The 15,492-nt window shown below is 34.3% G+C and overlaps 2 protein-coding genes and 1 long non-coding RNA gene across 3 annotated transcripts; 1 reads left to right on the forward strand and 2 right to left on the reverse strand.

The window, feature by feature from the left end:
- Positions 1 to 333: 333 nt before the first annotated feature.
- LOC106065654 (uncharacterized) lies at positions 334 to 4,120 on the reverse strand. Its single transcript, XR_008777683.1, has 4 exons — positions 3,913 to 4,120; positions 3,661 to 3,748; positions 2,379 to 2,518; positions 334 to 535 (listed from the first exon to the last, which is right to left on the reverse strand). It is a non-coding gene; the product is annotated as an uncharacterized LOC106065654 (long non-coding RNA).
- Positions 4,121 to 4,809: 689 nt separating this feature from the next.
- Positions 4,810 to 9,539, reverse strand: LOC106065651 (uncharacterized). The gene is made up of 4 exons (XM_013224522.2): positions 9,349 to 9,539; positions 9,052 to 9,142; positions 8,169 to 8,304; positions 4,810 to 5,173 (listed from the first exon to the last, which is right to left on the reverse strand). Exons 1-4 carry the CDS (start codon positions 9,435 to 9,437, stop codon positions 5,019 to 5,021), a joined length of 471 nt encoding a protein of 156 aa, XP_013079976.2. The 5' UTR covers positions 9,438 to 9,539; the 3' UTR covers positions 4,810 to 5,018.
- A 1,137-nt stretch (positions 9,540 to 10,676) lies between these two features.
- LOC106065655 (uncharacterized) lies at positions 10,677 to 13,917 on the forward strand. Its single transcript, XM_013224526.2, has 4 exons — positions 10,677 to 10,837; positions 12,410 to 12,497; positions 12,578 to 12,713; positions 13,664 to 13,917. Exons 1-4 carry the CDS (start codon positions 10,746 to 10,748, stop codon positions 13,774 to 13,776), a joined length of 429 nt encoding a protein of 142 aa, XP_013079980.2. The 5' UTR covers positions 10,677 to 10,745; the 3' UTR covers positions 13,777 to 13,917.
- Positions 13,918 to 15,492: the final 1,575 nt, after the last annotated feature.

Below are 15,492 nucleotides of genomic sequence, written 5' to 3' on the forward strand. Positions count from 1 at the left end.
TTTTCAACCTTTTTTTTTTTTATTGTACTATATGATTGTTATGTACTAAAAGCATATTATAATTTGATGGCTCTAAGAGCTGCTATCAATTTCAAAACTTCTACCTTCATCTAGCATTTGATCCTGATTTCATTGACTCTGTATAACTTTGCTAATTGGTAAAGGAAATCTATGCAACAATTGTTAAAATTCAGTCTTTGTGACTATTTGATTCTAGATTTTCGCTGACTGCAATGTATCTTTGAGCAATGTATACATTTTAGAATGACCATCCAACCTTGTGCAAGATAGTATAGTTTATTATAACAATACAACTTTGTGCAAAAGTGTATAGTCGACAATGACAAGTTTTTATTGTACTCTAATCATACAAGAGCGACAGCTTTTAACAACGTAGAATGTGTAAAAGAACATTTTTGTTTCATTTACAAAAGATTCACCCTATAACCAAAGGTAGTCCAATATAACTGATGGCTTTCAGCTTGAATGCGGAGCTCTGTTTTACCTGTTGTTGCAACAGTGCAAGCCGGATGATCTGGAGGAAAAAAAAAACAACTTCCAGTACAGCATAGAAAAATAGCAACGTCTTTGTTGAGATAAGTATTAAAAGTACATCATGTCTAGACTAGTAAAAGTTTTGGGTTTATTTGTCCTCTATCAGTATTCAATCTGGTAACTTGGGAAGGCTTCTTGAGACATTTTGATAATAGGAGCTGGTTTATGAGGAGTTTAAAAAAAAAGCTTAATGTCTAGTCAATACAATAGGGCAGAGGTGATTGTAAATGTAGGATCTACCAAAGAGATTGTTATAAGAAACAAAAAAAAAGGTTTAGAAACGTTTCTAAGATCAGAAGTAGGACTTAGTGCTGAATAATTTTAAAAGTTCTTATACAGGGAAATGATCCGCATACACCACTGGCGGACTTTTGGTAGTTTATCAAAGAGAGATGGTACAAAATAAAAAAAATATACAAAAATGTTTTTATAACGAATACAAGAAACAAAAAAGCCTAGTCCATCCTGAATGGATGCGAGTGACTCCCTCAATTGACTAGATCTCAATAAGTACAACCCTATTTTTAGGTTTATACATGAAGAGATAGGTGAAAACATGCGGCGATTTACCAACTGAGTTGGAAGCAATTGTATTCGTTTATTCTCGTTTTGTTAACTCTTCTTAGATCTATTTTAGACGTTTTATTTAATTGAATTCAGTTTTTTTAAGACTAAAGGAGATTTCAATCAATAAAAAGATATATATGTAATTATAAGTGGCAGTCTGCTTTCATTATGACCTTCAAACCGCTTTGGCTGTACGGTAGTTGCGAAGGAGCGTGTGTTAAATGCACACATTCTACAACGATAATCTTGTGCAAGACTGTATATGCCAGGTATTTTTCAGCATTTTAAGACAAAACATTTTTAAGCTCTTTCGCTTCTGGCACTAAGTTATTATTTAGCTGGCAACGGTGGCCTTTTTATATTTTTTACATATGGCCCAATGGCACCCTTGACATTGTTGTCTCTTTTATTTTATCAATTTGATATAATTTATATACCCTCCGCATTTCTCCGTATAGCTCTCTCTTCTTTTAATATTCTACTGGATGCCATTACTTGAATACTATTAACCGGATCTTTAAAACAATAAAAACACAAAAATACTTTTTTAAAAAAGCTTATACGAAGTGTCATTGTATCAATTAGATTGGATCAATCAATTAAATTTCTAACAGAACAAGACGAAGAACAACGAATCTGTGCGATTAAAAATATTTGTACCCTTGTTTTTGTTTAGCGCTATTTCATGCTTTTAGCTTTCTCACTACGCTATGATCCTATCATTTATCTGGACCTGTTGGGAAAATGGGGGGGGGGGGGGGGAGAGAAAAAAAGAAAGCTTTTAAAAGCTATTACATAAAAAAGAGGCTGGGGAAACGACCTGAATTAAAACACCTGACTCACGACTCCACTTCTGCTAGTTAAGTACTTATGACTATAGAAGATGGCATTGTTATAGATTGTTTGCTTAAATTTAGAGCGGCGACTCTTAAAGGGGACTAATTTAGCTTATACCACTACTTGGGAGTCAAGTACAATTTCTTTCCCTTGTTCGATATACCAAATAAAAATTAATTACCAATAGTTAATTAACTAATTGTTTATTTTAATTGATTTTTTTTTCTGTCACTGTGTGTTGAGAAATAACGTGTACAAACATTTAACAAGACAGACAGCAGACAGAGTTGATATAAGGTTTGTAAAGCGTCTCATGTAAACGAAGAGCAGATCATATTTTTGTAGAATGTATCGTGCTGATCCCCAAAGGTACGTGTATGGACTCAAGTGGAATTTGTACGCTCATATGATTAGATCACCTAAAGTGGGCAACTCCAATATTTTTGCAGCTCCGTCCGTGACGTCACTGATTCCTCCCACCATCACTGACCCAAAACATAGTAGTCTCGATACACAGAGAGTGAGGTCGACTCATTTTTGAGGAAAGGTAGACATATCCCTGAATAGAGAAAAGGAAATAAATGTCACGAAACAGTTCTCTTTATTCTAAACACACACGCAGAACAGCTTTCGAAAATAAATAAATCCCCCAGTTTTATATTCTGTTCTGTAACAAAACTTTAAATGACGAAACATTAAACTATTGCACCAGGCGTTTGTATAATTAATTTGGGATATATTAAGCTCACTTTTGTCATCCACGAAGCTGAGGACTTTGCACTGCGGTTTTATTTGTGCCTCTTCATGTGGCTAGTGAGACCAATGTGATCCGGAATGTTCGGCTGCAGACTGGGCAGCTTATTCCAGTTGCAGATTGTGTCAATTGCCTTGATTTTTTGCTCTAGCGCTTTTCTTCTGACACCATTTTGATCTTGTTCTTTGCAAATGTTGCCCAGCATTGCACCAAGATGCTCGGAGCCTCTACTTCCGTGTGCGTGTCCCTTGTGGCTGGATCCAGGTTAAAGGCTTTCAAAGACCCTTTTGTGGGTTTCCCTGAAACTTTTTCTTTGTCCACAAAGGAGTCCATCAGGAATGTGGGAGATTCTGCGGACACGGCATGCTCATTGCAACAGATTGCATCATTTGAAAGGTAGTCAACAGTGAGGCTTATGGGACAAAGACTTGTACATTGATTATAGAAATATAGATTTCTCATGATAATAGTCCTTTTTAAAGCAATATGGTAGATAAATAATAGGGCTAAACGTATTTAAAACCGTTTTATGAACTATATAAATATAGACAATTGATTTTCAATGAGTGTTAATAAATGTACTCACAAAGTTTAACGACAACGACGTACAGTTATGAGGAGATAACTAGCATAATAATAGTTGCACCACTTTACTTAAACTTTTTTTTTTATTTACCTCCCTTCTCGTCACATCCTTATCTTTTGTTAAAAATTCCCACAACCTTTTTCAACTAGGCTTCTGCGATTTTTTCCAAATTTTCGTTCAAACTATGGTATAATTGGAATTGCAATAAGTCAAAGTTAGTCTTATGGGTTTAGTCTTCGAAATGTACTCTAATGAAGACAAAGACTCGTATTCAAAAAAACATTGATCAAATTTAGAGTCACATTAAATAACGCATAACGACATTAACTAAAATACTACATTTCATTTATCCTTAACTGACCTGTGGCCAGTCCCAATCGAATTGGCCTTCAAGGCATTCCTCTGGAACTGTCTTATACAAAATTGGTTTACCATCACTGGTCGCGTTACTATAAAGAGCAACATTGAAAATATAGAATTGAGCCATGAAAAATAAATAAAAAATCGTACCAAAATAAATACAACATATCATAAAGTGTTCTTTTTTTCAACAAGTTAATTAACAACATTTTCTTTCTAATTATAGACATAACAAAATGGCTGTGATGCTCACGTGACTGCCCCTATATCACTCAACCGACATGTATCGCCAAAAGGAGCGGTTAACACTATTTCAGTTAGCATGAAAACCAAAGCGATACTCGCGAAACATTGATAGCTTAACATGATTCCGAAGATGATTCGATGATTTAAAAGTCAGAAATGATAGCTCTTATTAGTTGAAGTATTATAGGCCCTACCAGTTTTGTAGAGTCAATGTGCCAACGATAAGTAAAGCCTTATCAATAGCCCGATCTTGACGTCATTATTTTGTCCCTTACTTAAAGAGATATGACAACATATGTGAAGGTTCTCAAATGTCAACAGCATTAGCACAAGATACATTTGGAAAGTAACTATAAACCGCTTTAAATTTGAGAGCTTTTTATAAATTACTATTTTTAAAAAGATTGAGAATAAAATTATAGTTGTAAACATGCAAAATATAAAAATAATTTAAAGAAAAACAACATTTATCTAAGTGGAAGAACAAAATTTCGAAACTATCTCTCAATAATGTAGAAGTTATTTCCCTTTTCGATATCAAACAAAATAATAAATTACCAATAATTAATTGATTAATTAGTTCATCATTTAGTTGATTCATGTTTTGTTAGTTGCAATAAATAATTGTGTAACTTTTCAATTTGATCAGAGAATGGGTATTTGTGAAATTAAGTGTTCAAAAAGACAGACAGAAAGACAGACTAAGTTCATATATGCTTTTTAGAAAAAAAAAAGTCCACTTGAAACGCATACATTTTTTTTTAACTTTAGGCACAACAGATGTGTGAATAGACTAGCCATCCCTGCAACTTGTTATAGAATTGGGACTTCACTTCTTCCTTCCAAATGGTGGAGCTGGTGATTTATGACAATACATCATTATATTACAATGAGACCAAACACAATTTTTTATATTTTTTTTTATTAATGTATAAGCAACTAGGGACCATATCTTCCCTATACACTCTATACCACAATTTTAGTCATAGTTCATTACACCAAGTTTTTGTTTCTGTTTTTATGTTTTTATTGTCATAACATCAAACAAATTTACATTGGAAATCAAGTGACACTATTCACAGTTATCCTTCTTAGTCTATCCAAGGTGTTCATCTACGGGTGTGGAGTCAGTGATCCGTGGACCATGGAGGCATCAAGCACCAAGTAGTTAATAGAAGACATGTACACACTCTGACCGTTGACTTTCCTTGGAGCGTACAAAAGAAGACTGGCCCTTCCTTGACTGGCCAAGGTACATGTTGGCCTCCCTGGGAAAAGATAAGAAGTTAAGTTTTAACTTAGACAGTTTTGTGTTATTTTTTGTGTGAAGAAATACACATTGTATTATCTTGAAAACTTTTTTTTTGGTCTTGGCTGTAAGAACGCCGAGATTGTCAAGATTAGAAAATACTTAGTAAAAAAGTATAGAACCCATTTCAGACCTTGCCCTTTATAGAACAGATGATGTAAAGGTCATCTGTTTCTTTGGTCGACGGTTGACAAGGGCGCCAGTACAACGATCTACTGACCCTTACTTCGCCCCAATAAATGTCAGGCACCTATTTGAGATGGGTGGGCTCAGAGGCGTTTTTAAAATCTCTAAATTCTAATTCCCAGCCTTCACTTTCGAAACCGAGACCCTTCGTTTAGGGAGCCAAGCGTTTTGCCCGACATTTTTAAACTTTTATTATAAAATTATTATTATATTATATTATTATAATAAAAGAATTAATATTATCACTCGACATTATTGCATTCATTCTACGTTGGACCCACTAAGTCTAAATTCCATTTTTACAATGCCTCTATTCGATTCGTAGCTTCGTGAAAACTTTAAAAGCGTAGGTGAGAGGACACTGATCTCAAAAAACGGCCCTAAGAATTTTCCTGGAAATTTAACAAATGATGTGTATCGCTGAGAAAAGAATTACTAGCTCGTTGGCCACATGGGAAAAACTCTAATTTGGCAGTTATCATTTTTCAAAGTATGAAAAGAAATAAATTTAAATTTGGCTAGAGAACGAGAAAATCTTGAAAGGACTTTACGTATTTCCGCATTCCTTGAAGAGTTTCATAAATTCTGTTCAGGAAAATTTTGCGCACCGTCTTCTAAGTTTTAAGTCTATAAAAGCCTATCATTGGAATAGTATAAAGTGCAGTAGATCTATACATTTGCTTAACCAAGATTATTTCTCGGGAGTGAAAAAAGAGGGGGGGGGGGGTAAATCTAACAATCATTATTTATTAAGAGAAAAAAAATCGCTCTATAAGCTGTATAAAGGTAGCCTGGTCGTAAGGTATACGCGTCCCTGCCCGCTCCCATCCTCCGTCGTCTTGCGAGAAGTTTGGACTAGGCAGTAATTATTTTCAGCTCTGAAGGAGCATCCGAAAAATGTAAAAAAAATTATAAACAAACAAACATTTTAGAGGAGGTATCGTCTTTTTTTAAAAAGTATTTTAAATGTTTTTTTCTTGTTTTGTTTGTTTTTAACAGAGAAGACTGAATAGCACTCTTCAAACACTTTGAACACTTTTTGTGAAAATCGAACATAATAATTATACAAGTAATAAGCCCCGTGCTTAAGCTGCTTTAACAAAAATCTTCTAATGATTCATGCAGAGCCGTGTCTAGACTGTACACCAATAACACGCGATTAAACCACCGTAGAGAGGTGCCATTATCGCGCTACGAGTGAAGTTATGGTAGGAGGTAGGGATAATTGGTATTTTCTTTTTACTTGCTATAGGGGTGATAAACACATAGAACTATAATCCCTATTATCCGGACACCACCCAAGTTAGAACCTTCCTCCCTCCAAATGTTTGTCACTTCTGCTAATTTCAAATATTTCGTTAAGGTCTTTTATATTATAATAAGTATGTCAGCATGTATTTTCAATATATTCCACTGTGAGCCGTTGCCATTTTGAGCTTAGTTGTCGCGTTTTCAATCTACGTGTATTTTTTAAAATAAGAAATTATGGGGAATTATATTTCGGGGATCTTATAGTTTTTTGGTTATGAATTTTCAGTGCAATTCGATAGGTGGAAAATATATTTTATGAATATTTACATGAAAAAAATTCAAAAAATATTTTACCTATTTAGTTATAAAGTTATGTCAAAATTAATAAAATTGATATGAATTACAGTAAATCCAGGAAAGTCTATATATATAATTGTCTACGTCGCCCAACCACGCGGGACATGCACGCTCGCCGACTCTCTAACCCTCAATGAAGATGTCATAGAAAGATAACACTTGTATTTCTGCAATTCGGACTAGAGTTACCCAACGTAACTTTCGCGGCGACAGAGAGCGCGGCTCAGAAAAAAAAGAGGGGAGGGGGAGAACAAGTAATATTTTCTGTATATACAATTCTCTATGTCGTCCAACCATGCGGGACACCACGCACGCATGCCGACTCTCTAACCTTCCTCCCACACACTCCCACCTCACCTTCATCACTCAGTCGTTAGCCCAAACCCACAGCTGTGTCTTTCAGGAAGTGTTCGCCCGTCACTAAATAGCGGCATATGCTACGCCGCGGGTCGGCTTGTAGTTCATATTTACTCTCTGAAATTGGCCAACAAACCAGCATCGCTTGCTTGAGACACTACTCATAATTGTAAATAACACACGATTGGTTCTTTGCTTGCGTTGTATCCCAGCGCCTTATTGGCTCAGTATGGCGGCGTGTTGCTAATTTTTTCTTTGAATACTGTCCAGTATTATGTGTTTGTAAAGACTATATATAGTGTATAAATACTTGAATTAATATACCATTTCTATTTCGCGAAGTATTGATCATCGCTGGTGGTTTTGGATCGCAACTCCCGTGATAAACGACTGATTACTGTATTAAATGTTCTCTAAACCGTCCTTACGTGGTCTCTGGTTCGAACTACAATTGCCGTTCCCCGTCGTCCTGCGGGACATTCGGGCTAGGATGTAATTATCTACAAATTAAATAAGAACATTAAGACATGTTAAACATTTTAACAAACATTTACTTAAGTATTTTTAGTTTTAACTTTAAGGTCTGTGTGGTGATTAAAATGTCTTCCTTACTCTAACCCACCTCACGCAGACAGCACACACATATACACAAAGGAACTAAAAAATAAGATATCTCTAACGCTAGAAAAAAAAAAGATTTCTGATTGGAATTGTTGAGCATTCGAGCAACATTCTTAGTATTCAACTAAAACCCCACCGTGACAGCAAAACAAAAACAAACATTCATAGGTAGGTCTACTGACCGGTTGTTGGAACAGGCAGAGGTACATGTAGACCATTGGTCAGCTCAGTCACACCACTCAAAGCCGTTGCCCAGTCGGACTCAAGACACAGCTCGTAGTTCTGACCAGGAAGACTGTTAGTGAACAGCAGGGTGCCCTAGAGTGACAAGAGATAGATACGTAGGCTACAAGTACACACAGGGATTAGGCACATTGTTTCGGAGGATCCAGAGGGCGGAGAGGGCCCATTTTCCTCATCCATTTGCAAATTATTTGTAAATACTTAACTAATAATTTAAATGATATATGCTATTTAATAATTGTTGATTTTTTTTGGTACCCGATAGAGCGTTTGCACGTAACCGCTCCCACTTGCAAACTTTACCAGTGAAAAAACTTTATTTTTAGTGTTTTATTACAACCCACTTTACACCAACATAAACATGATGGAGACTTTGAAAACATTGTATTTAATCTTTGTATCGAATTTTGGTTTAGCTCATGACAGTGGATCCCCATCCAGTACCCGTTCTCTAACTTGAGAATTACTAATCTAAAACGTCTGCCTACAATATGTCTTTAACAAGTCCAGTGGTACCCACACTTTTTCAGCTTAGTCCCAATGCAATGTCTGGAAAGATGAAGATCTACACACACAATGTGAGAATCACATTAAATTTTGTTCGCAATAGCTAAGATAATGTACATATCACATAGCTTACAATAATGAATCAATGTATGACCACTACCACAGATTACGGGCACTTAAAAAAAATGTTTTTACTAGACATGGTGAATTCTAGTTGGTTGGTTTAATTACTGTATTGTAACGAATATATGTCTGTTCATTTCTGTCGTAATTATTACTATTTAGGGATTACGTCCACATTTTTTATTCCAGTACCTGTGGGTGGTTCCATTCAATTTCACCATATATACAACCAGGCAATGGGACAGCAGCACTCACTTGTTGAGAATCTCCGGCATCGGTATTACTACAAGTAAAATATTTAGTAAGCTAGTTAAATATTGAAATACTTGTAACATTTCAGGTGTGTAGATCTAGTCACTAGCAAACAATAAAAATCATTCTATTGTTGTTATTGTTATTTTAAATTGCTTTCTTTCGTCAGCTCTGGAATAATTACCTTAAAGTTCTGTTATGAATACTAAACTATTGTTGCTATAAATAGATACTCACCTAGCTACTACAATTTTACAGTGGTCCAAGATCTGAGCCTGTCTTAGCTCAAAACCTATGAAAAGAATCAATAGAGATAGGCAGTTCATGATTAAGTGCTGTGTCCTCCAACAAGTATTCTGGCAGAAATTTGAAATAGCTTTTAACTAGTAGTCTACAGATCAGGAAGTTTTCCAGAAAAAAGAACAAGATAAAAAATTAAAACTTCAGATAGGAGCTTAAAACTATTCTGGCGATTTTTTGTCTTTTCAAAATGAAGTCTTATCTAATGCAATTATTTTCTATTATCTATAAAAATTTATAATTTGCATTGGTTTATGTTAGTGTCGGTACACATAAGTGTCCATGTGTTTTGGAGAGTTTACCAGAAGTAAGTCCGTTAGTAAAACTATACTTTCAATGATTTAGTAATTGAGTACGATGAGTATAGTCTCTACCAACATAAGAATTATTTTTCAGAATTGATTTATGAACGTAAAGAAAGTCGCAATGATTTCCCAAATAAAATACAAAGTGTCATGCAGAGCATAACAAAACACGCTTTGAAAACATGGGTGTCACTAGGACTTGAATTGAAAGAAGAAGACCTAAAGACACCCCAATGGATAGAAACACGGGACCTATTCTACATGGACCTTATTTTGAGCCTGTTGATTTGCAGGGAAGGTCTTGTCATACGTAAAAATCACGTCATAAGTTGTATGTTAAGATATATGCCAGAAAAGTTGGACACTTCTTCCCATATGTCACAACTGGCACTTGGAAAGTTATACTTTTTAATTTGGTTTGAAGCCTGAGAAAGTTTCTAATGCTAAATATCCAATTACGTAGTCTTAACAACAAATTTAATTAGATTAGTACACATTATTTGGAATGACTTTTAGTTACTCTAAGTTTTAATTGTTTACTTAAAGAAACCCAAAAAAACTTGTTCCTATGTTCGTTTTAAAATATATCTACATTCTCTCTATTTCTTCTCTTGGAGGCTCATTCATTTATCTTTTTTCTTCCTTTCTTTCATTATTTCTTTCTTTTGTCGTCTAAAATCTTCTCATTTCTTTTATTTTCTCCTTCTTCTCTTTCTCCTGCTAGCTGCTTCTATCAATTCTGGAATTCTACTCTCGGCTTCTAATCTTGTACACAGCGTACAAGACACAACAAATGTCTGAATAGATCGCTTGTCCAATTATGTCATACATTACTACACCGTAAATTATAAACATAATATAATAAAGTTTGTGTATACAAAATTCGTATGTTTACAGTAAAAAGTTTAGTTCCAACAGATAAGTATTGGTCTACTTTTATGAACTGAAAAAAAAAATAAAATGTTAAATCTAAGTTTATGAAAGAACTACATTTTAAAGATAAACAAGGTATTGAAGTAATTGGGGAAAATGTTTTACGTGACGAGTTTTGTATTGGTCATTCTGTGTCCAGCTTTATCATTCGCAGCTTTTGGTGACCCTTGCGAAATAGTGACATGGAGGTAGATAAACAAGCTTAATATATTCTATTTCTACATTTAGTCAATCTGACACTTCTGACAATTAGGGTAATGTCGACTAAGATCGATGGAATGACAGTAAGGCTACACGAAGAGAGTCTCACATTGTGGGCTTCTTGACTTCATCAGATCTTCTTTACATCCACAACATCTCGTCTTTTCGAAACAGAAATCCGCCCTGATGTAACGTATAATAAATTTTACATCAGATTTATAAATATTCTATACTATGTACCTAAGTTTTGAGACAATGTTGTATTTATACAAATATCCCTTTTTTTAATAATAATTTTAATTAGTTTGCCCTTCGAAAGTTTTCATGAATTGTTCCCCTTGTCAATCTGAAACAGCCTTCTTTTGATATTTTCATTCTCTGTATGTTATGGAATATCATCTACAAGTGTAAAACCAATTCCTCTTTAAAATGAAAGAATTTGTATGTATCTTTTTTTTTATTGTCCGTATAGTGTTGTGTTGTTAGCATGGATATCTTACAATAAAGAATGGTGCTATTTGTGTGTTATTGTTATTTTGTCCTTATGTATAATGTTAAAAGTAAATCACAGAAAGTAACAGCCCTTCCATTTTCATGTGACATTTTGTCGTTAATAGTACCAATACTTCATTCTTATAAATTATCAGGTTTTTTTTAATAGTTTCACATAGTTTTTTTGTTTTTATCTTTTTCTATTAGTTTGCTTTCTATGACTGAACAAAACGTTGTTTATTTTGTTTGTAACTTGTGTCTATTTGAAGTAACTTGTGTCTATTTGAAGTAACTTGTGTCTATTTGAAGCAACTTGTGTCTATTTGAAGCAACTTGTGTCTATTTGAAGCAACTTGTGTCTATTTGAAGTAACTTGTGTCTATTTGAAGTAACTTGTGTCTATTTGAAGCAACTTGTGTCTATTTGAAGTAACTTGTGTCTATTTGAAGTAACGTGTGTCTATTTGAAGCAACTTGTGTCTATTTGAAGTAACTTGTGTCTATTTGAAGTAACGTGTGTCTATTTGAAGTAACGTGTGTCTATTTGAAGTAACGTGTGTCTATTTGAAGCAACTTGTGTCTATTTGAAGTAACTTGTGTCTATTTGAAGTAACGTGTGTCTTTTTAAAGTAACTTGTGTCTATTTGAAGTAACGTGTGTCTATTTGAAGTAACGTGTGTCTATTTGAAGTAACGTGTATCTATTTGAAGTAACGTGTGTCTATTTGAAGTAACGTGTGTCTATTTGAAGTAACGTGTGTCTATTTAAGTAACGTGTGTCTATTTGAAGTAACTTGTGTCTATTTGAGGTAACTTGTGTCTATTTGAAGTAACTTGTGTCTATTGGAAGTAACTTGTGTCTATTTGAGGTAACTTGTGTCTATTTGAAGTAACTTGTGTCTATTTGAAGTAACTTGTGTCTATTTGAGGTAACTTGTGTCTATTTGAAGTAACTTGTGTCTATTTGAGGTAACTTGTGTCTATTTGAAGTAACTTGTGTCTATTTAAAAAATTTGTGTCTATTTGAAGTAACTTGTGTCTATTTGAAGTAACTTGTGTCTATTTGAAGCAACTTATCTGCCAACCATGACCAGATTATCAATGCCACAGTTCCAAAAGATTGTCTCTTTGGTGACGTAGACTGGAATTACCCAAAGGTGAGAGGTGTTTGTATTTGTATTGGATACTACGATTCTTAATTTATTTAAACTCACACCTCATCTGGTTGTAATTTCAGGGCTCTGTTCTTTTATCTTACGCCACTGGGGGCACACCATTCAGACTGTGTGTTGAAGAAGGGTGGGGACCAAGTATCACAAAAGTTCAGGAAATAGTGAGGGGTGAACTTAGGACTCTGTCATTGCCAACTCAAGGTAAAGAATTGAATGCACGGAGAAAGGCCGATATAAGTTTTCAACTTTCAGCTTTTCAAAAGTTTACTTATGAACTTTGAGCTTTTCACCATTTTTGTTTTTCAACTTTCAACTTTTTAAAATGTAAGCTTTTCAGCTTTTTGCTTTTTGCTTTTCAACTTTTTTCAACTATTTCTTTTTAACTTTGAGCTTTTCAACTTTTAGCTTTTCAACGTTTTGCTTTTCAACTTTTTTCAACTATTAGCTTTTCAACTTTTAGCTTTTACTCAATCGATACGCTCTACATTTTTTTTTGGCTCTTAAGATTGAGTCATCTCTGTGGGTCTCCAGGCTAATAAGATCTAATTAACTCCTGATATCTGCAATAGACACTTGAGCATCATTTTTTAAAGAATTTTATTGGTTGACCTATTAACATACTATGCTATTGTGCATTATGTTAGTTACTTCTATGTGCAGAGGAGTGTGTAAGCTCATAAAACTTCCTCAAGCCACGTCCAAGTAGATAAAAGTAAAAGAGTATTCCGTCCCAGGGCGTGCCTTAAAGCTGGGTTTTGAAGAAATTGGAGTCTCTATGTTTTTATTTTAATTAGCTTCTTTTTACTCCTCTAAATCATTTCGTGATCACAATTTTACTGAGCCAAACAAATATTGAATTAATTAAGAAAGGTTTATAACTACAGCATATTGTGTATATATTTGGATGTTTTACACTATTATTTCAATGTTTTAAACTATTATTTCAATTTTTTACACTATTATTTCAATGTTTTACACTATTATTTCAATGTTTTACACTATTATTTCAATGTTTTACACTATTATTTCAATGTTTTACACTATTATTTCAATGTTTTACATTATTATTTCAATGTTTTACACTATTATTTCAATGTTTTACACTATTATTTCAATGTTTTACACTATTATTTCAATATTTTTGTTCCTAGAATCACCTACCTGCACCAGTTCTACGGATGGAGAGGCAGCGCTGTTAGTGTCTGCCCCATCATTTCAGACGTATATGACCTTGTTCAATTACCGCGTCATTTTAGAGAACTAGTATGAACAAACGGTGTTGCTCTTAAGACCAAAGCTGGCAAAAATATTCACAGAATTACTATTGAGACAGCAATCAATCTTTTTATTGACATTTCCTGTGCAATCCTTCACTACGAGTGTAAATAAAAGTTATTCAAAGCTACCTACCTAAATACTGTGCATTCTCCTGGCTACTAATTATCTATGTTACGTATAACACTCGAGATTGGTCCATCAAAAAAAAAAAAAAAAAAACGAAATAAAATAATAAAACACGTTGAAAAATGAAACTCCAAGACATTCTCAGAAAGAATTTGTGGCCTTTAATGTTAGATCTAGAAGTTTTAAAAAATATTTTTTTTTTTGGTGCAATGCTGTTTTTTTTTTTTTTTGGGGGGGGGGGGGGGGAGAGATTCTAATTTAAACAAAACGAAATTCGACCCAGTTATATTTGACGTAGGCCTACACTAATGCTAGTATTTTCATAAAACATAATTGACTTTGCTTATTTCTTGAATTTGTACTTACATTTCTAAAGTTTTTTTTTTGTGTCCACCTTTCTCCTTCTTCGTCGTCATCTGCCTCTTTCATTCTTTTTTCATCAATTCATATCCTTTCTTTCTTTCAGTATTTCACATGATGTTTTTTTCGTGTGGTTCGCGCTCTGGACTATCGTTAGCTTGACTGAATGGTCCCAGATTTGAACCATGTTCGTTGTTGGGCTAGATTGTAATTATCTTCAGAATCTGAAACCACATCCGAAACGTGTTAAACTAAAAAATCCTTGACTTCTTGCACTCACTGCTAAATGACCTTCCCCTTGACACGCTGTGTGATACACTCAACACATGTTGTCCAACTAGTCCAGGGGGTCATTCATCTTTACACAGCCTAGGGAACAGTAGACAATAAAACATACACGAGTATTGGTATGTACACATTCGATTAAGTCAATGTAAAAAAGAACAGCTTGATAGAAAGTTTGATACCTAGTCGACAACTTTTGTAAGGCTAATAAAAGAATCAACAGTTTACAGTTCCCATCCATACAATCTCCTCCACAACTCTTAGCAAACAAAACTTCTTTCTAAACAAAATGGTTAAAGGAAAAAGTTTTATCTCTTTCCTTAGTAATTTGTACTAATGTTAGCAATAGGATGTAGTCGTGGTGGCTGAGAGGTCAAACGCTTGGCTTCGAAACCAATGCTTTCGGGTTCGAATCCTGATGTAGACCCTTTTTTTTTTAATTTCGGGATCTTTATGGCGCCACTCAGCTCTAATGGGTACCTGACATTAGTATATGCGGTTGGTCGTTGTGCTGGCCACATAAAATCCTAATTAACCGTGGGCCACATAAACAGATGACATTTACATCATGCCCTATAGACCGCGTGTCAAGAGGTGGGAACAGATTATACTCGTGGATTTCAAATGATTTCATTGGTGGGCCATACATATTAATTAAACAAGCACATTTCTGTTGTTTCATTCTTAAATAATAATAATAATAAACAATTGCAATAATAATGATAATAATAACAAATCCTCGCCACTAAACTCGTCTTCTAGAGTCAACCGATTTGGCCTACCTACTATACTGGGACCTATTTCGACAGGCAAGATTTTAGTCGACCAATTTTACAGTTTTTGGACAAAAAAACAAAAATCCGCAACCATCATTGACATCGCCGTACTACTATCTCACAATACAAATACAAGGGAAACTGAAATATAAAAA

Source organism: Biomphalaria glabrata, chromosome 4 (assembly GCF_947242115.1).
Source record: "Biomphalaria glabrata chromosome 4, xgBioGlab47.1, whole genome shotgun sequence".
Taxonomy (NCBI): Eukaryota; Metazoa; Mollusca; class Gastropoda; family Planorbidae; genus Biomphalaria; species Biomphalaria glabrata.